At 42.3% G+C, this 21008-nt stretch overlaps 1 protein-coding gene across 1 annotated transcript in view; it reads right to left on the bottom strand.

The window, feature by feature from the left end:
• The window catches only part of cpxm2 (carboxypeptidase X (M14 family), member 2), a 110690-nt gene extending 90045 nt beyond the window's left edge, over positions 1-20645 (bottom strand). The window contains exons 1-2 of the mRNA XM_045701180.1: positions 19661-20645; positions 13254-13355 (exon numbers count right to left, since the gene is read on the bottom strand). Of these exons, the coding sequence (XP_045557136.1) occupies positions 13254-13355; positions 19661-20066 (508 nt within the window). The 5' untranslated portion in view covers positions 20067-20645. The remainder of the gene's footprint in view (positions 1-13253; positions 13356-19660) is intronic.
• Positions 20646-21008: the final 363 nt, after the last annotated feature.

Raw genomic sequence — 21008 nt, 5'->3', positions numbered from 1 at the left:
CTCATTAGGGTCAACCTGAGCTCTCACAGCAGGCTTAACGTCCACTAAAAACAAGCAGAGAGACAGAGAGACGGAGAGAGAGAGAGAGAGAGAGAGAGAGAGAGAGAGAGAGAGAGAGAGAGATGTTACATTCCAAACGCCACACTCTTCCCTATATAGTGCACTAGTTTTGACCAAAGACCTATTCCCTATGGGGGGCTTTGGTCAAAAGAAGTGCACTATATAGGGAATAGGGTGCCGTTTGGAACATAACCAGAGCACAAGCTAACAGGAAAAACAAACTGAAAAACAGAGTACATGCCATCCTGTCGAGCATGAATCAAATTGTTGCCTCCCAATTGGCATCCTATTCCTTACATGTTCCCTATGGGCCCTGGTCAAAAGTACCCTACATATTCCCTATGGGCCCTGGTCAAAAGTACCCTACATATTCCCTATGGGCCCTGGTCAAAATTACCCTACATATTCCCTATAGGCCATGGTCAAAAGTACCCTACATATTCCCTATAGGCCCCGGTCAAATTGAGGATTAGACATAATCTATGAAAAAGAGAGGATGTATTTATTTTGTACAGATTTATAAATCCAGTCAGAATTGCAGAATTTAGACTAACTAAAAAAAAAATCCTTTAGTGTAAATAACAACAACACCAAAAATGCACCCAATATAATCCCTCCTTTGAGATGCTTGATATGGTCCCCAGTCTTGTGTCTTGGATACCTTGTAAATATAGGCCCAGAAGTACGCAGCCTATCAAGAGAATGGGGGAAGTGATGGTGAATAAATCGAGCTACCAATATTTTCGGCCCTCCGTGGAATGAGTTTGACACGTGGTGTAGAGAAACATCTAAACCGCTGTGAAATATCCTTTCAATAAACCACAATTATTTATATTTTCAGCTGTTTTGAATCTGGTATACAAAACTGAAATTAAAAGACGCAAAAACAAAACTAAAGAACGGGAAGCGTAGATATAGCGCACGTAGAACAGATCTACCGCTTTTTTAGAATCGCTTTCAATGAGAATGACAGATCTATAACTACATTTCTATGTGAATTTGGTTCGGGTCATCCAAAAAGTAACATATTGCAGCTTTAAATGCAGTTCAAATGTCGTATGACTGAAATACTACGCAGATTGTCAACATATGAAGTGTAAAAAATATGTTTTTGTTTGTATGATTAAATGCTCGAGGAACCGATTAAATAACTGAAAAGACTGTTCTGTCAACATTATTGGAACATCAAAGGAATGTTTTGTGCACCCTGATACAAACATGATCTGAATGTCAGCACAATAGGACAGTTTCAGTGTTTTGGGAACCTATCTATTGTAATATCCCCATAATGTTCCCACAACCTAATGAAACATTCTGGGAACCTTTAACCTGAACAGACAAAATGTGATCTAGGAACGTTCTAGCAACATCAGCTGAATGTTTTTTTGCACCCTAAAAGAAACATTGTAGAATCCATCCGCCCAACTGGACAGTTTTTGTGTTTTGGGAACATATCTTTTGTGATGTCCCCACAATATTCCCACAACCTAATGAACCGTTCTGAGAACATTTAAAGAACAGATTAAATGTGTTCTAGGAATGTTCTTTCAACATCTTCAAGTGTTTTATACAAACATTGTAGAATCACCAGCCCGTCTGGACAGTTTTTTTTGTGGTATGAGAACATTTTTAACATGAGACTTAATGAACATTCTGGGAACTTTCACAGAACCAATTTTGGTTTGCTGGGAAGTCATAAAGTGTCTTCATGCAAATAAGCAAACCGTTTATTATGGTTGTTGATTAGCTAGCTAGAGCACAAGACGCTACATCACTGCAGAAGGCAGGGGCTAAACACAACATTGGATTCAAGTCTGGTCAGGCTCTTTCTTTTTCTCGGTGCCAGTCTGTTTCAGCTCTCTTGGCAACTCCTTATGGAATTGCCATGCAATTACATTTTGGCTTGACAATGAGGATGGAGTAGGTAAAAGCACAAATATATCTAGGACCAGGCTAGGTGAGATCAGATCTGGGACCAGGGCTAGGTGAGATCAGATCTGGGACCAGACTAGGTGAGATCAGATCTGGGACCAGGCTAGGTGAGATCAGATCTGGGACCAGGCTAGGTGAGATCAGATCTGGGACCAGGCTAGGTGAGATCAGATCTGGGACCAGACTAGGTGAGATCAGATCTGGGACCAGGGCTAGGTGAGATCAGATCTGGGACCAGGCTAGCTAGATCAGATCTGGGACCAGGCTAGGTGAGATCAGATCTGGGACCAGGCTAGGTGAGATCAGATCTGGGACCAGACTGGGTGAGATCAGATCTGGGACCAGGCTAGGTGAGATCAGATCTGGGACCAGGCTAGGTGAGATCAGATCTGGGACCAGGCTTGCTCTCTCTGTCACAAGCCCTCAATCTCCATTTGCTGAGACAATATGAATGGTGCCTATACTGTCCTGTTGTTAATGTGCTTTAATTAAGCATTGAAACTAATACATAACATATATTATTCAAAAGTTCAATACATGGAGTGACCTAGCCTCAATCATAACAACCATTACACTGGAAAAAGCAACAACTGAATGATAACATCATATATATATATATATATATATATTTCTTTTTTATATATATATATATATATATATATATTTTTTTTTAATTACTTACTATTATTATTATTTTCCTTTTTTCACACCAATGTCCTGATATCCAATTGGTAGTTACAGTCTTGTCTCATCGCTGCAACTCCCCTAAGGACTGGGGAGAGGCGAAGGTCGAGGGCCATGCGTCCTTCGAAACACGACCCAGCCGAGCCGCACTGCTTCTTGACACAATGCTCGATTAACCCGGAAACCAGCCCCATCAATGTGTCAGAGGAAACACCGTCGAGCTGGAGACCGATGTCAGCATGCAGGCGCCAGGCCCGCCATAAGGAGTCGTTAGAGCACGTTGGGTCAAGGAAATCCCGGCCGGCCAATCCCTCCCGTAACCCGTACGACACTGGGCCAATTGTGCGTCGCCTCGTGGGTCTCCCGGTCACGGCCGGCTGTGACACAGCCTGGGATCGAACCTGGGGCTGTAGTGACGCCTCAAGCACTGCGATGCAGTGGGCAACAACGTCTCTGAGACATTTGCGTTTCTGTGGAAACGTTTAGAACAGAGTGGAATAAGTAAGTAAATGAGTTGCTGTAACCTCTGCCAGCTGAGGACAACACTAAGAGCTGTTCCCAGACCTGCCAACAGATACGTAATATATTAGTGTGACTCCAACGCGTGGCATCAGAACGTATCAGGGTCAGCCTGAGCCCTCACAGCCTCTCACAGCAGACTTATCAACCAAGGTTAACAGGTAAAACAAGATCAGATTTATCAACCAAAGTTAAAAGGTAAAACAAGATCAGATTTATCAACCAAGGTTAACAGGTAAAACAAGATCCGACTTATCAACCAAGGTTAACAGGTAAAACAAGATCAGACTTATCAACCAAGGTTAACAGGTAACATGTTTGAACAATGTAAATAGATTATTTTTTTTACTTTTCGCCGTGACTCCCCCCGCTACTTTTTAGTAGCCTACCGAAGCGCTAACAACATGGAACAACTTGGAGTTATTTGGACATCAATTATGAACTTTGTCAAAAGAAACCACATTTGTAGTGGACCTGGGATTTCTAGAAGTGCCAATGGATGAAGATAATCAAAGGTAAGGGAATATTGACAATAGTAATTTTGATATTACATGGTTACATATGGTGCTAACCTGTATAGCCTAGCCTATTGTTCTTAGCACAGCACCCGGTTTATTGCAAATTGTGATTTCCCAGTAAAGTTATTTTGAAATCTGGCATTGCAGTAGCATTTACGAAATGTTAAACTATGAATATTTGAATGACAATAATATAATTTACCAATGTTATCGAATAGTAATTTTGTGATTTGTAACGTTGTTCACCGGAAGCATTTGAGAGAAAAAAAATCTGATTTTCACCGCTTCGGTAAAATGCTGTTTTTGGATATAAATATCAACTTGATGGAACAGAAAATGCATGTATTGTGTAACATAATGTCTTAGGAGTGTCATCTGAGGAAGATTGTCAAAGGTTGGTGTATAATTCTAGCTGGTTATCCGCTTATGGTGACGCCTGTGTTTGAATTGACAAAACATTACACACAGCTATTTTCAATGTACTCTCCTAACATAACCTAACTTTATGCTTTCGCCGTAAAGCCTCTTTGAAATCGGACAATGTGGTTGGATTTAGGAGATGTTTATCTTTCAAATTGTGAGAAATAGTTGATTGTTTGAGAAATTGAAATTATTAGATTCTTGCAGTTTTTGAATTTCCCGCCGTGGTCTCTTGACAATGAATCCCGATATCGGGATAAGATCCCCAACAGGTTAACAGGTAAAACAAGATCAGATTTATCAACCAAGGTTAACAGGTAAAACAAGATCAGATTTATCAACCAAGGTTAACAGGTAAAACAAGATCAGATTTATCAACCAAGGTTAACAGGTAAAACAAGATGAGATTTATCAACCAAGGTTAACAGGTAAAACAAGATCAGATTTATCAGCCAAGGTTAACAGGTAAAACAAGATCAGATTTATCAACCAAGGTTAACAGGTAAAACAAGATCAGATTTATCAACCAAAGTTAACAGGTAAAACAAGATAAGATTTATCAACCAAGGTTAACAGGTAAAACAAGATCAGATTTATCAACCAAGGTTAACAGGTAAAACAACATCAGATTTATCAACCAAGGTTAACAGGTAAAACAAGATCAGATTTATCAACCAAGGTTAACAGGTAAAACAAGATCAGATTTATCAACCAAGGTTAACAGGTAAAACAAGATCAGACTTATCAACCAAGGTTAACAGGTAAAACAAGATCCGACTTATCAACCAAGGTTAACAGGTAAAACAAGATCAGACTTATCAACCAAGGTTAACAGGTAAAACAAGATCAGATTTATCAACCAAGGTTAACAGGTAAAACAAGATCAGATTTATCAACCAAGGTTAACAGGTAAAACAAGATCAGATTTATCAACCAAGGTTAACAGATAAAACAAGATCAGATTTATCAACCAAGGTTAACAGGTAAAACAAGATCAGATTTATCAACCAAGGTTAACAGGTAAAACAAGATCAGATTTATCAGCCAAGGTTAACAGGTAAAACAAGATCAGATTTATCAACCAAGGTTAACAGGTAAAACAAGATCAGATTTATCAACCAAGGTTAACAGGTAAAACAAGATCAGATTTATCAACCAAGGTTAACAGGTAAAACAAGATCAGATTTATCAACCAAGGTTAACAGGTAAAACAAGATCAGATTTATCAACCAAGGTTAACAGGTAAAACAAGATCAGATTTATCAACCAAGGTTAACAGGTAAAACAAGATCAGATTTATCAACCAAGGTTAACAGGTAAAACAAGATCAGATTTATCAACCAAGGTTAACACGTAAAACAAGATCAGATTTATCAACCAAGGTTAACAGGTAAAACAAGATCAGATTTATCAACCAAGGTTAACAGGTAAAACAAGATCAGATTTATCAACCAAGGTTAACACGTAAAACAAGATCAGATTTATCAACCAAGGTTAACAGGTAAAACAAGATCAGATTTATCAACCAAGGTTAACAGGTAAAACAAGATCAGATTTATCAACCAAGGTTAACACGTAAAACAAGATCAGATTTATCAACCAAGGTTAACAGGTTAAACAAGATCAGATTTATCAACCAAGGTTAACAGGTAAAACAAGATCAGATTTATCAACTAAAGTTAACAGGTAAAACAAGATCAGACTTATCAACCAAGGTTAACAGGTAAATCAAGATCAGATTTATCAACCAAGGTTAACAGGTAAAACAAGATCAGATTTATCAACCAAAGTTAACAGGTAAAACAAGATCAGATTAAACAACCAAGGTTAACAGGTAAAACAAGATCCGACTTATCAACCAAGGTTAACAGGTAAAACAAGATCAGACTTATCAACCAAGGTTAACAGGTAAAACAAGATCAGATTTATCAACCAAGGTTAACAGGTAAAACAAGATCAGATTTATCAACCAAGGTTAACAGGTAAAACAAGATCAGATTTATCAACCAAGGTTAACAGGTAAAACAAGATCAGATTTATCAACCAAAGTTAACAGGTAAAACAAGATCAGATTTATCAACCAAGGTTAACAGGTAAAACAAGATCAGACTTATCAACCAAGTTTAACAGGTAAAACAAGATCAGACTTATCAACCAAGGTTAACAGGTAAAACAAGATCAGATTTATCAACCAAGGTTAACAGGTAAAACAAGATCAGATTTATCAACCCAAGGTTAACAGGTAAAACAAGATCAGATTTATCAACCAAAGTTAACAGGTAAAACAAGATCAGACTTATCAACCAAGGTTAACAGGTAAAACAAGATCAGATTTATGAACCAAGGTTAACAGGTAAAACAAGATCAGATTTATCAACCAAGGTTAACAGGTAAAACAAGATCAGATTTATCAACCAAGGTTAACATGTAAAACAAGATCAGATTAATCAACCAAGGTTAACACGTAAAACAAGATCAGATTTATCAACCAAGGTTAACAGGTAAAACAAGATCAGATTTATCAACCAAGGTTAACAGGTAAAACAAGATCAGATTCATCAACCAAGGTTAACACGTAAAACAAGATCAGATTCATCAACCAAGGTTAACAGGTAAAACAAGATCAGATTTATCAACCAAAGTTAACAGGTAAAACAAGATCAGATTTATCAACCAAGGTTAACAGGTAAAACAAGATCAGACTTATCAACCAAGGTTAACAGGTAAAACAAGATCAGACTTATCAACCAAGGTTAACAGGTAAAACAAGATCAGATTTATCAACCAAGGTTAACAGGTAAAACAAGATCAGATTTATCAACCAAGGTTAACAGGTAAAACAAGATCAGGTTCATCAACCAAGGTTAACAGGTAAAACAAGATCAGATTTATCAACCAAGGTTAACAGGTAAAACAAGATCAGATTTATCAACCAAGGTTAACAGGTAAAACAAGATCAGATTTATCAACCAAGGTTAACAGGTAAAACAAGATCAGATTTATCAACCAAGGTTAACAGGTAAAACAAGATCAGATTTATCAACCAAGGTTAACAGGTAAAACAAGATCAGATTTATCAACCAAGGTTAACAGGTAAAACAAGATCAGATTTATCAACCAAGGTTAACACGTAAAACAAGATCAGATTTATCAACCAAGGTTAACAGGTTAAACAAGATCAGATTTATCAACCAAGGTTAACAGGTAAAACAAGATCAGATTTATCAACCAAGGTTAACAGGTAAAACAAGATCAGATTGATCAACCAAGGTTAACAGGTAAAACAAGATCAGATTTATCAACCAAGGTTAACAGGTAAAACAAGATCAGATTTATAAAACAAGCAGAGAGAGAAGTAGCAGTGCACTACGTTTGACCAGAGCCCAATGACAAACACATGCGCACAAGTATGCACACATGAATGCTCACGGGCACACACACACACCACACTCTGCTCTTTTGAATCACTCTACTCCCAGCATGCATTGCCAGACAGACAGCTGCACATCAAAGGCATGTTTATAAGCATCAATAAAGTCTTGGAATTCAATTGTGCTTGACAATTGGTCCCACCAAATTATTTCAGGCTGCTCTTCTTTTGGTTTTACTACAGATATCAACTCTTTGGGAAACATCTTGATTGAAAAAAAATCATAGCGCTATCGCTGCTGAACATTCTAAAGAAATTATCAAACAATCCAACAGAAATAAATCCCTGCCGCAGTTGAATAGTGAATGTAATGTATTCCTGTTGTTTCCTTGGTTCTTCCTCCAATATATCTCTATGAGTTATGGACTCAGAACAATACCTGGATAAAACCCTTCAACAGATTTGTTTGATTATCTGTGAATGTCTTGCCATTTGTTTCTCCTTTAGGAAAATAACACTAAAAGTGTGAGTTTTCGAACTTTAGCCATGATTAAAACAGTCAAAAATACAGACCATAAGTCGTCTACAGTCCGGATAAAACTATAACTCAAGCACAAAATGAATATATTTTGATTGAAAAAACAGGTACGCATTCAACAATAACTGCAGTCCTAAATTCATGTCTTGGGATTGGGAGCCGAGAGCAGGACAGAAAGTGTCTGTGTGTTTCTTGGACAACTTTACAGCGTCAGGCTCTCTGCCAGACGTGCCAGTGTTGTGTTCCCATGTTCCAACATGTTAAAACCATCCTGGAATCCAACGGTCACCTCAGTCTCTCTGCCAGACATGCCAGTGTTGTGTTCCATGTTCCAACATGTTAAAACCATCCTGGGATCCAACAGTCATCTCAGTTTCTCTGTAACTTTTGAGTGAAAAGTCCCTAGTGGACTAACCCGATATGACGGCTTGTTACACAATGAAAAGACCCTAGTGGACTAACCCGATATGACGGCTTGTTACACAATGAAAAGTCCCTAGCGGACTAACCCGATATGACGGCTTGTTACACAATGAAAAGTCCCTAATGGACTAACCCGATATGACGGCTTGTTACACAATGAAAAGTCCCTAGTGGACTAACCCGATATGACGGCTTGTTACAAAATGAAAAGACCCTAGTGGACTAACCCGATATGATGGCTTGTTACACAATGAAAAGTCCCTAGTGGACTAACCCAATATGATGGCTTGTTACACAATGAAAAGTCCCTAGCGGACTAACCCGATATGACGGCTTGTTACACAATGAAAAGCCCCTAGTGGACTAACCCGATATGATGGCTTGTTACACAATGAAAGGGGTGGGGAAAGAAAGAGCGGGAGAGACAGAGAGTGGGCTTTTGGGTCTGTTCCAACAAGTTCCAACAGGTTAAAACCATTCTGGGATCCGATGGTCACCTCACAACCCAAAGTCACTTTTGAATTCTCCCTTTAAAGTTGAAATGCTAACCCTTCTACTTGTCTTGGACTATTTCTCTGTTTCTTCTTCCTGGAGAGTTAGTAAACCTTGACCCTGGTGTTATACAGCAACCATCTTGAATGAAACAAGGTAATAAACACTTAATGTCTTTGAAACAAAAAGACTCAGATTAACCTGTTAGGGCTAGGGGGCAGTATTGACACGGCTGGATAAAAAATGTACCCGATTTAATCTGGTTACTACTCCTGCCAAGTAACTAGAATATGCATATAATTATTGGCTTTGGATAGAAAACACCCTAAAGTTTCTAAAACTGTTTGAATGGTGTCTGTGAGTATAACAGAACTCCTATGGCAGGCCAAAACCTGAGAAGATTTCAAGCAGGAAGTGGCCTGTCTGAGAAGTAGTGTTTCATCTTGGCTCTTTTTATTGAAGACTCAGGATCTGTGCAATAACGTGACACTTCCTACGTCTTCCATAGGGTCTCAGAGCCCGGGAAAAAGTTGAACGATATCGAGGCAGGCTCTGGCTGAAACACTTTATCGCTTTTGGCAAGTGGCCACTCAGAGTACTATGGGCTTAGGCGCATGCCCGCTTCGACCGAATGCTTTCTTTTCCTTTGTCTGTTTATCTAAACGCAGATTCCCGGTCGGAATATTATCGCTTTTTTATGAGAAAAATGGCATAAAAATTGATTTTAAACAGCGGTTGACATGCTTCGAAGTACGGTAATGGAATATTTAGAATTCTTTTGTCACGAATTGCGCCATGCTCGTCACCCTTATTTAGCCTTTAGGATAGTGTCTAGAACGCACGAACAAAACGCCGCTGTTTGGATATAACGATGGATTATTTTGGACCAAACCAACATTTGTTATTGAAGTAGAAGTCCTGGGAGTGCATTCTGACGAAGACAACAAAGGTAATAACATTTTTCTTATAGTAAATCTGACTTTGATGAGTGCTAAACCTGCTGGGTGTCTAAATAGCTAGCCCTGTGATGCCGGGCTATCTACTGAGAATATTGCAAAATGTGCTTTCACCGAAAAGCTATTTTAAAATCGGACATATCGAGTGCATAGAGGAGTTCTGTATCTATAATTCTTAAAATAATTGTTATGCTTTTTGTGAACGTTTATCGTGAGTAATTTAGTAAATTCACCGGCAGTGTTCGGTGGGAATGCTAGTCACATGCTAGTCACATGCTAATGTAAAAAGCTGTTTTTTGATATAAATATGAACTTGATTGAACAAAACATGCATGTATTGTATAACATAATGTCCTAGGGTTGTCATCTGATGAAGATCATCAAAGGTTAGTGCTACATTTAGCTGTGGTTTGGGTTTATGTGACATTATATGCTAGCTTGAAAAACGGGTGTCTGATTATTTCTGGCTGGGTATTCTGCTGACATAATCTAATGTTTTGCTTTCGTTGTAAAGCCTTTTTGAAATCGGGCAGTGTGGTTAGATTAACGAGAGTCTTATCTTTAAAATGGTGTAAAATAGTCATATTTTTGAAAAACTGAAGTAATAGCATATCTAAGGATTTGAATAACGCGCCACAGGATTCAACTGGCTGTTGAGTAGGTGGCCCATAGAGGTTAAGAAATAACATGATGCCATTGATTAAATGGGAAAATTAAACGGTGGGGAGACGGTTCCGTCGGTATGCAGCTGCACCACATATGAATCAACATAATACATGACTGGAGTCATATAAATCAACATAATACATGACTGGAGCCATATGAATCAACATAATACATGACTGGAGTCATATGAATCAACATAATACATGACTGGAGTCATATGAATCAACATAATACATGACTGGAGCCATATGAATCAACATAATACATGACTGGAGTCATATGAATCAACATAATAAATGACTGGAGTCATATGAATCAACATAATACATGACTGGAGTCATATGAATCAACATAATACATAACTGGAGTCATATGAATCAACATAATACACGACTGGAGCCATAGGAATCAACATAATACACGACTGGAGTCATATGAATCAACATAATACATGACTGGAGTCATATGAATCAACATAATACATGACTGGAGTCATATGAATCAACATAATACATGACTGGAGTCATATGAATCAACATAATACACGACTGGAGCCATAGGAATCAACATAATACACGACTGGAGTCATATGAATCAACATAATACATGACTGGAGCCATATGAATCAACATAATGCATGACTGAAGTCATATGAATCAACATAATACACGACTGGAGTCATATGAATCAACATAATACACGACTGGAGTCATATGAGTCAACATAATACATGACTGGAGCCATATGAATCAACATAATACATGTCTGGAGCCATATGAGTCAACATAATACATGACTGGAGCCATATGAATCAACATAATACATGCCTGGAGTCATATGAATCAACATAATACACGACTGGAGCCATTGTGTGGTCTGAGTGGTGACATAGATGCTCCACTGGACCACAGACTATTGGACTTGGTTCTGGTACTCGGAGCAGCATCTGCCTGGTCCAAACAGACCTGGGACCAGGTTGGCAAGGCAACACAAACAGATCTGGGACCATGTTGGCAAGACAACACAAACAGATCTGGGACCAGGTTGGCAAGGCAACACAAACAGATCTGCGACCATGTTGGCAAGACAACACACACAGATCTGGGACCAGGTTGGCAAGACAACACAAACACACGTATACACACACACACACACACACACACACACACACACACACACACACACACACACACACACACACACACACACACACACAGATCTGGGATCAGAATAGATCATCTTGGCTCCTGTTGGACTATTAGGAAGTGATCCATAACAACCAGGATGTCATCCATAACAACCAGGATGTCATCCATAACAACCAGGACGTGATCCATAACAACCAGGACGTGATCCATAACAACCAGGACATTATCCATAACAACCAGGACGTGATCCATAACAACCAGGACGTTATCCATAACAACCAGGACATGATCCATAACAACCAGGACGTGATCCATAACAACCAGGACATTATCCAAAACAACCAGGACGTGATCCATAACAACCAGGACGTCATCAATAACAACTGGGATGTTATCCATAACAACCAGGACATGATCCATAGCAACCAGGACATGATCCATAACAACCAGGACATGATCCATAGCAACCAGGACATGATCCATAACAACCAGGACGTGATCCATAACAACCAGGACGTGATCCATAACAACCAGGACGTGATCCATAACAACCAGGACATGATCCATAACAACCAGGACGTGATCCATAACAACCAGGACATGATCCACAACAACCAGGACATGATCCATAACAACCAGGACATGATCCATAACAACCAGGACATGATCCATAACAACCAAACACAATGTTTAATCTGCTAAGAGGACAGCCGTCTACGTGACTGCATCCCAAATGGCACCCTATTCCCTATATAGTTCACTACTGTTGACCACGGTCCATAGGGCTCTGGTCCCCACTGAGCCCTGACCAAAAGTAGTGCACTAACAGGGAATAGGGTGCCATTTGGGACTCATTCTGTGGCTTATCCTTTCAAGCATCATCTTTCCTGCCAGGGTTTCTCCTCAGAGGGAAAATAAAATCAGCTTTTTGAATTCAGTCAACTGGAGAAGGAGAGTCAGAGACGTTGTGTCTGTGTGTGTGTCTGTCAGTCAGTGTGTGTCTGTCTGTCTGTCTGTCTGTCTGTCTGTCTGTCTGTCTGTCTGTCTGTCTGTCTGTCTGTCTGTCTGTCTGTCTGTCTGTCTGTCTGTCTGTCTGTCTGTCTGTCTGTCTGTGTGTGTGTGTGTGTGTGTGTGTGTCAGTGTGTGTGTCTGTCAGTCAGTGTGTGTGTCTGTCTGTCAGTGTGTGTGTCTGTCTGTGTGTGTGTGTGTGTGTGTGTGTGTCTCTGTGTGTGTGTGTGTGTGTGTGTGTGTGTCTGTCAGTCAGTGTGTGTGTCTGTCAGTCAGTGTGTGTGTGTGTGTCTCTGTGTGTCTCTGTGTGTGTGTCTGTCTGTGTTTGTGTGTGTGTGTGTGTTTGTGTGTGTGTGTCTCTGTGTGTGTGTCTCTGTGTGTGTGTCTCTGTGTTTGTGTGTGTGTGTGTGTGTGTCTGTCTGTGTTTGTGTGTCTCTGTGTGTCTCTCTGTGTGTGTGTGTGTGTCTGTGTGTGTGTGTGTGTGTGTGTGTGTGTGTTGGTATATTCTTCATGAATCACCCTCTTTGGTTGACTTGTATTGGCCCCCTCCCTCATTGATGCTGTTGGGAGTTTTCAACGTTCCCTTTTTGTTCTTCTCATCCATCTTGTTTCCATTCTTCACTGAGGAGAGAAAAACAAAAAATGTATTAGAAACTGGATATCCTCACTCAAAAGATAGATTTATACAGGATATCATCACTCAAAAAGTAGATTTAAACTGGATATCCTCACTTAAAAGACTAGATTTAAATTGGATATCCTCACTCAAAGACTAGATTTAAACTGGATATCCATACTCAAAAAGTAGATTTAAACTGGATATCCTCACTCAAAGACTAGATTTAAACTGGATATCCATACTCAAAAACTAGATTTAAACTGGATATCCATACTCAAAAGCTAGATTTAAACTGGATATCCAAACTCAAAAACTAGATTTAAACTGGATATCCTCACTCAAAAGCTAGATTTAAACAGGATATCCTAAATTTCTTTCACAGATCTTCAAGTACACAGCGGCCAATGCTGTATTATCTGACTACAGTTCCACTTATTCAACTGACTAAAAGTCGGTGCGTGTGTGTGTGTGTGTGTGTGTGTGTGTGTGTGTGTGTGTGTGTGTGTGTGTGTGTGTGTGTGTGTGTGTGTGTGTGTGTGTGTGTGTGTGTGTGTGTGTGTGTGGGAGGGGTGTGTGTGTGTGTGTGTGTGTGTGTGGGTGAGTGAGTGAGTGAGTGAGGATAGGCCCCATTTGATAAAAAATCTTTCTCACATCTGAAAGCTCCTATCCCTCTCATATAAACAGAGGACAGGTTAAAAGCTCTAATCCATCTCTCATATAAACAGAGGACAGGTTAAAAGCTCTAATCCAACTCTCATATAAACAGAGGACAGGTTAAAAGCTCTAATCCAACTCTCATATAAACAGAGGACAGGTTAAAAGCTCTAATCCAACTCTCATATTAACAGAGGACAGGTTAAAACCTCTAATCCAACTCTCATATAAACAGAGGACAGGTTAAAAGCTCTAATCCAACTCTCATATTCTTTTTTTAATTTTTTTATTTCACCTTTATTTAACCAGGTAGGCAAGTTGAGAACAAGTTCTCATTTACAATTGCGACCTGGCCAAGATAAAGCAAAGGAGGTCGACACATACAACAACACAGAGTTACACATGGAATAAACAAACATACAGTCAATTATACAGTAGAACAATAAGTATATACAATCTGAGCAAATGAGGTGAGATAAGGGAGGTAAAGGCAAAAAAGGCCATTGTGGCAAAGTAAATACAATATAGCAAGTAAAACACTGGAATGGTAGATTTGTAGTGGAAGAAAGTGCAAAGTAGAAATAGAAATAATAGGGTGCAAAGGAGCAAAATAAATAAATACAGTAGGGGAAGTGGTAGTTGTTTGGGCTAAATTATAGATGGGCTATGTACAGGTGCAGTGATCTGTGAGCTGCTCTGGCAGCTGGTTCCTAAAGCTGGTGAGGGAGATAAGTGTTTCCAGTTTCAGAGATTTTTGTAGTGTGTTCCAGTCATTGGCAGCAAAGAACTGGAAGGAAAGACGGCCAAAGGAGGAATTGGCTTTGGGGGTGACCAGTGAAATATACCTGCTGGAGCGCGTGCTACGGGTGGGTGCTGCTATGGTGACCAGTGAGCTGAGATAAGGGGGGACTTTACCTAGCAGGGTCTTGTAGATGACCTGGAGCCAGTGGGTTTGGCGACGAGTATGAAGCGTGGACCAGCCAACGAGAGCGTACAGGTCACAGTGATGGGTAGTATATGGGGCTTTGGTGACAAAACGAATGGCACTGTGATAGACTGCATCCAGTTTATTGAGTAGGGTATTGGAGGCTATTTTGTAAATGACGTCGACGAAGTCAAGAATCGGTAGGATGGTCAGTTTTACGAGGGTATGTTTGGCAGCATGAGTGAAGGATGCTTTGTTGCGAAATAGGAAGCCAATTCTCGATTTAACTTTAGATTGGAGATGTTTGATGTGAGTCTGGAAGAAGAGCTTACAGTCTAACCAGACACCTAGGTATTTGTAGTTGTCCACATATTCTAAGTCAGAACCGTCCAGAGTAGTGATGCTGGACAGGCGGGCAGGTGCGGGCAGCGATCGGTTGAAGAGCATGCATTTAGTTTTACTTGTATTTAAGAGCAGTTGGAGGCTACGGAAGGAGAGTTGTATGGCATTGAAGCTCGTCTGGAGGGTTGTTAACACAGTGTCCAAAGAAGGGCCAGATGTATACAGAATGATGTCGTCTGCGTAGAGGTGGATCAAAGACTCACCAGCAGCAAGAGCGACATCATTGATGTATACAGAGAAAAGAGTTGGCCCAAGAATTGAACCCTGTGGCACCCCCATAGAGACTGCCAGAGGTCCGGACAACAGGCCCTCCGATTTGACACATTGAACTCTATCAGAGAAGTAGTTGGTGAACCATGCGAGGCAATCATTTGAGAAACCAAGGCTATTGAGTCTGCCGATGAGGATGTGGTGATTGACAGAGTCGAAAGCCTTGGCCAGGTCAATGAATACGGCAGCACAGTATTGTTTCTTGTTTCTTCTAAACAGAGGACAGGTTAAAAGCTCTTATCCCTCTCATGTAAACAGAAGACAGGTTAAAAGCTTGTATCCCACTCTCACATAAACAGAGGAAAGGACCTAAAATGGATCCCTGTGGGATGGAAAGCATTACTTTAATAATGTACTTAGTAAAACACAGTGTGTACTGTATGTATATTGGAATGCCCAGTACTTAGTAAAACTTAGTGTGTCCTGTATGTATAATGCCCAGTACTTAGTAAAACATAGCGTGTACTGTATGTATAATGCCCAGTACATAGTAAAACACAGTGTGTACTGTATGTATATTGGAATGCCCAGTACTTAGTAAAACATAGTGTGTACTGTATGTATAATCCCCAGTATTTAGCAAAACACTATGTGTACTATGTGTATATTGGAATGTCCAGTACTTAGCAAAACACAATGTGCACTGTATGTATATTGGAATGCCCAGTACTTAGTAAAACATAGTGTGTACTGTATGTATATTGGAATGCCCAGTACTTAGCAAAACATAGTGTGTTCTGTATGTATAATGCCCAGTACTTAGTAAAACATAGTGTGTACTGTATGTACATTGGAATGCCCAGTACTTAGTAAAACATAGTGTGTTCTGTATGTATAATGCCCAGTACTTAGTAAAACACAGTGTGTACTGTATGTATATTGGAATGCCCAGTACTTAGCAAAACACAGTGTGTACTGTATGTATATTGGAATGCCCAGTACTTAGTAAAACACAGTGTGTACTGTATGTATAATGCCCAGTACTTAGTAAAACACAGTGTGTACTGTATGTATATTGGAATGGCACACTACACATGGCCTCAGAGCTTCTGTCTGGCATTGTTCTACTCTTTTCCCTTTCTAATCCACCTGCAGCAGGACAGGTACATACCCCAGCCCCAGTCTACCCCTGCCGAGGCAGGACAGGTACATTCCCAGCCCCAGTCTACCCCTGCCGAGGCAGGACAGGTACATACCCCAGCCCCAGTCTACCCCTGCCGAGGCAGGACAGGTACATACCCCAGCCCCAGTCTACCCCTGCCGAGGCAGGACAGGTACATACCCCAGCACCAGTCTACCCCTGCCGAGGCAGGACAGGTACATACCCCAGCCCCAGTCTACCCCTGCTGAGTCAGGACAGGTACATACCCCAGCCCCAGTCTACCCCTGCCGAGGCAGGACAGGTACATACCCCAGCCCCAGTCTACCCCTGCCGAGGCAGGACAGGTACATACCCCAGCCCCAGTCTACCCCTGCCGAGGCAGGACAGGTACATACCCCAGCCCCAGTCTACCCCTGCCGAGGCAGGACAGGTACATACCCCAGCCCCAGTCTACCCCTGCCGAGGCAGGACAGGTACCTACCCCAGCCCCAGTCTACCCCTGCTGAGGCAGGACAGGTACATACCCCAGCCCCAGTCTACCCCTGCCGAGGCAGGACAGGTACATACCCTAGCCCCAGTCTAACCCAGCCGAGGCAGGTGTGAGGATTCCTGAACCATTGAGTCATTGCGTCCACAGCTGCTCCCAATTACCAGCCAATAGCTTGCCATGCCACTGCAGGACTCTACCTATACCGTGTGTGTCTGGCTGTACACATGTTCCTCTCTCTCATCCTATCACACGGCTGGATTTACACCTACCCTCTATGGCTGAACCAATCACTGAGCTGCTACTGAACGTACTCTGTGATGCCTTAGAGAAAGATTTCAGCCAGAACGCTGAGATGTAATATACTGGAGTGTGTGTGGAGGGGAAGGCTGTGTGTGTGTGTGTGTGTGTGTGTGTGTGTGTGTGTGTGTGTGTGTGTGTGTGTGTGTGTGTGTGTGTGTGTGTGTGTGTGTGTGTGTGTGTGTGTGTGTGTGTGTGTGTGTGTGTGTGCGGAGCAGTCCCCTCCTCCTAATTCAACCCTTTCCTCCCTGGAGGTTAATACCTCTCCTGTAACAGGGGTAGAGGGATGGATGGAGGGAGGGATGGAGGGATGGAGGGATAGAGGGATGGAGGGATGGAGGGATGGAGGGATAGAGGGATGGAGGGATGGAGGGGTGGAGGGATGGAGGGATGGAGGGATGGAGGGGTGGAGGGGTGGAGGGATGGAGGGATGGAGGGATAGAGGGATGGAGGGATGGAGGGGTGGAGGGATGGAGGGATGGAGGGGTAGAGGGGTAGAGGGATGGAGAGATGGAGGGATAGAGGGATAGAGGGATGGAGGGGTGGAGGGGTAGAAGAGGAGTGAGGGGATCCTCTAGTAAACCTCCCTAAAGAGATGATTATATGTATTTGTCTCTCTCTGGTCATCACAGATTGATTTAGATGTGGATGGTGTTCCCTGAATCTCTGTCCTCAAATCTTCTGTGTTTCCCATGTCTGTGCCTCAACTTTTCCATTCAGATTCATCACATGTATTACTATGGTTTAGTCCCAAATGGCATCCTATTCCCTACGTAGAGCACTACTTCTGACCAGGGTCCGTACTACGTAGGGAATAGGGTGGCATTTGTGGAGGTTTCCTATGAACGTCTGGTTCACATTACTTATCTTGACCTCGTCAGAACAATAACATCCGATGATCAGTAAGTGACTCACAATGTTAATCCCCCAATAACACAACTTCTGGTGTCTAGGCAGTAACTGGCTGTAAACTATACAACCGTCTTATTCATTAAGAGGTTGGTGTTGTTTCAAAGAACTGTCTTTTTTCGATTGGCTGAGAATTTGGATGATTACATTGGAAAACTCTTTAAGCCAATCAAAATACCACCACAAAAACAACCAGGTTGTTTTTAAATGAATCATCCGAGGCAGACGACAAGATGGCGCCATGGTCATTAAAAGACTATAATAACATTTGGTCTAAGGACTTTGCCAGCCCGGTGTTGGGTAACGTAATCTTACAGTCTCTCTACACACATATAGATGAGGGTCATTAATAAAACTGTTCCTCAGATACAGTAGTAGACCCACTGTTGTTATTAAAGCTGTGTTAACATGGTCTATATCTGCACCAACACAACCTCTTCAGCACGTGGACCCAATAATGTTTTCACCATACGCCACAGAGCTCGGGATTGACCTTTCAATAAAATAAACCTGCTGCTCTTCTAGGTCAGACATGTGCCACCCTGGGTAATAACAGGAGACTCCGCTAGGTCAGAGGTTAGACATGGCCACCCTGGGTAGTAACAGGAGACTCCGCTAGGTCAGAGGTTAGACATGGGCACCCTGGGTAGTAACAGGAGACTCCGCTAGGTCAAAGGTCAGCCGCGGTCACCCTGGGTAGTAACAGGAGACTCTGCTAGGTCAAAGGTCAGCCATGGGCACCCTGGGTAGTAACAGGAGACTCCGCTAGGACAGAGGTCAGACATGGGCACCCTGGGTAGTAACAGGAGACTCTGCTAGGACAGAGGTCAGACATGGGCACCCTGGGTAGTAACAGGAGACTCTGCTAGGTCAGAGGTTAGACATGGGCACCCTGGGTAATAACAGGAGACTCCGCTAGGTCAGAGGTTAGACATGGGCACCCTGGGTAGTAACAGGAGACTCCGCTAGGACAGAGGTCAGACATGGGCACCCTGGGTAGTAACAGGAGACTCTGCTAGGTCAAAGGTCAGACATGGGCACCCTGGGTAGTAACAGAGGAGGGTTTACAAAGTTTACAGTAACTTAAAGTAGCTTCAGTGGCCGTGGTATTGTGTATATGTGTGTGTGTGTGTGTGTGTGTGTGTGTGTGTGTGTGTGTGTGTGTGTGTGTGTGTGTGTGTGTGTGTGTGTGTGTGTGTGTGTGTGTGTGTGTGTGTGTGTGTGTGTGTGTGTGTGTGTAAAAAAACAGTAACAGTACCTGACTTGGTTTCAGTGACCCTGGTCTTGTCTGTTTGTCTGACGTTCTCTGCCTTGCCGGTCGCCTCCTTCTGGGTGGATGGACGCTTGTTCCTGTTGGTTGTCTCCTTCTGACTGGGGGGACGTTTGTTTCTGTTGTTCATCTCCAGGCTGGGGGGACGTTTGTTCCTGTCGGTCCCTCGGGCCCCTTCGAAGGGGGGAACAGGTGGTACAATCTCCTCCTCAGGTGCTACGTGGTAGTAGTGGTCCCTGGTGAGTAACTCCTGCATGTAGTAATCCTCGTCCTCAGCGGGAGCAGCGGAGCCACGACTCACATCCAGGTCCAGGAGCAGTAAGAGTAGCCCCAGGACGGAGAGGTGGTTGAGACGCTGGCCCATCATGGTGGCCTGTCCCTGGGGAGGTATCATCAGCTGGAGGTCCTGCTGGTTGGTTCTAGCTGGTCCTGGTTCTGAGGTCTCCAGAGGAGTCTTCGTCTGCAAGGCTGCTTCTGCTTTCTTCCCAATCAACTACTGCTCCCCCCTTCCCCTTCCCTCCGTCTCTCTCTCTCTCTCTCTCTCTCTCTCTCTCTCTCTCCAATACTCCGGAACAGACAGAGGCACAGACGGGGAAGTTCACAAGGTTCCCAGAGCACTCCAAGTTACTGACGACAGCAGCGGAACCCGGGGTTCCATGGGAGTCTCTCTCTCTCTCCGCCGGGGTAAAATCTAGGGAGGCAGGGTGAAATACTCAGAGAGAGGAGAAAAAGCAGAATAGTTCCAGAAGGAAGGAAAGAGAGACCGGGTAAGTGAGGGATTTTACTCCTTAGAAGTTGGCAGGTGTCTCAGGCTCTCCATATCCTCCGGGGAAAAAAAGGGATTTTAGCTTTTTGCTTTAACCCTTTAGGTTTGAGCGAGTCAGTAGAAGCCAGAAGTTTGAGAGCAGTTAGTGTTATATAGACAGTGGTTAGTACAGTTGTGAGATGAGATGAGCAGCACTGCACACATTGACAGGATCTCTGCTTTCATCCAGATCCACTCCCACTCCCTTCTGGTTTGGCACAGAACGGCATGTGTGTGTCTGTTTTTCTTTACTGCGGAACAGAGAGTCTTCAGAACTTTCCTCTTCTTAACTCATTTGCCATCGAGAGAGAGAGGGAGAGAGAGAGAGAGAGAGAGAGACAGAGAGAGAGAGAGAGAGAGAGAGAGAGAGAGAGAGAGAGAGAGAGAGAGAGAGAGAGAGGCAGGCAGGCAGGCAGGCAGGCAGGCAGGCAGGCAGGCAGGCAGGCAGGCAGGTAGGTAGGTAGGTAGACTGGCTTCCTGCTCACTGAAACATTCTTGACACAGTCTAACAGTCCCAATTTGTAACAAAAT

The sequence above is a fragment of the Salmo salar genome, chromosome ssa18 (genome assembly GCF_905237065.1).
Source record: "Salmo salar chromosome ssa18, Ssal_v3.1, whole genome shotgun sequence".
NCBI classification, from domain to species: Eukaryota; Metazoa; Chordata; class Actinopteri; order Salmoniformes; family Salmonidae; genus Salmo; species Salmo salar.
Note: the sequence above shows the minus strand (reverse complement) of the source record. Positions and strands in the feature narration are given on the sequence as shown.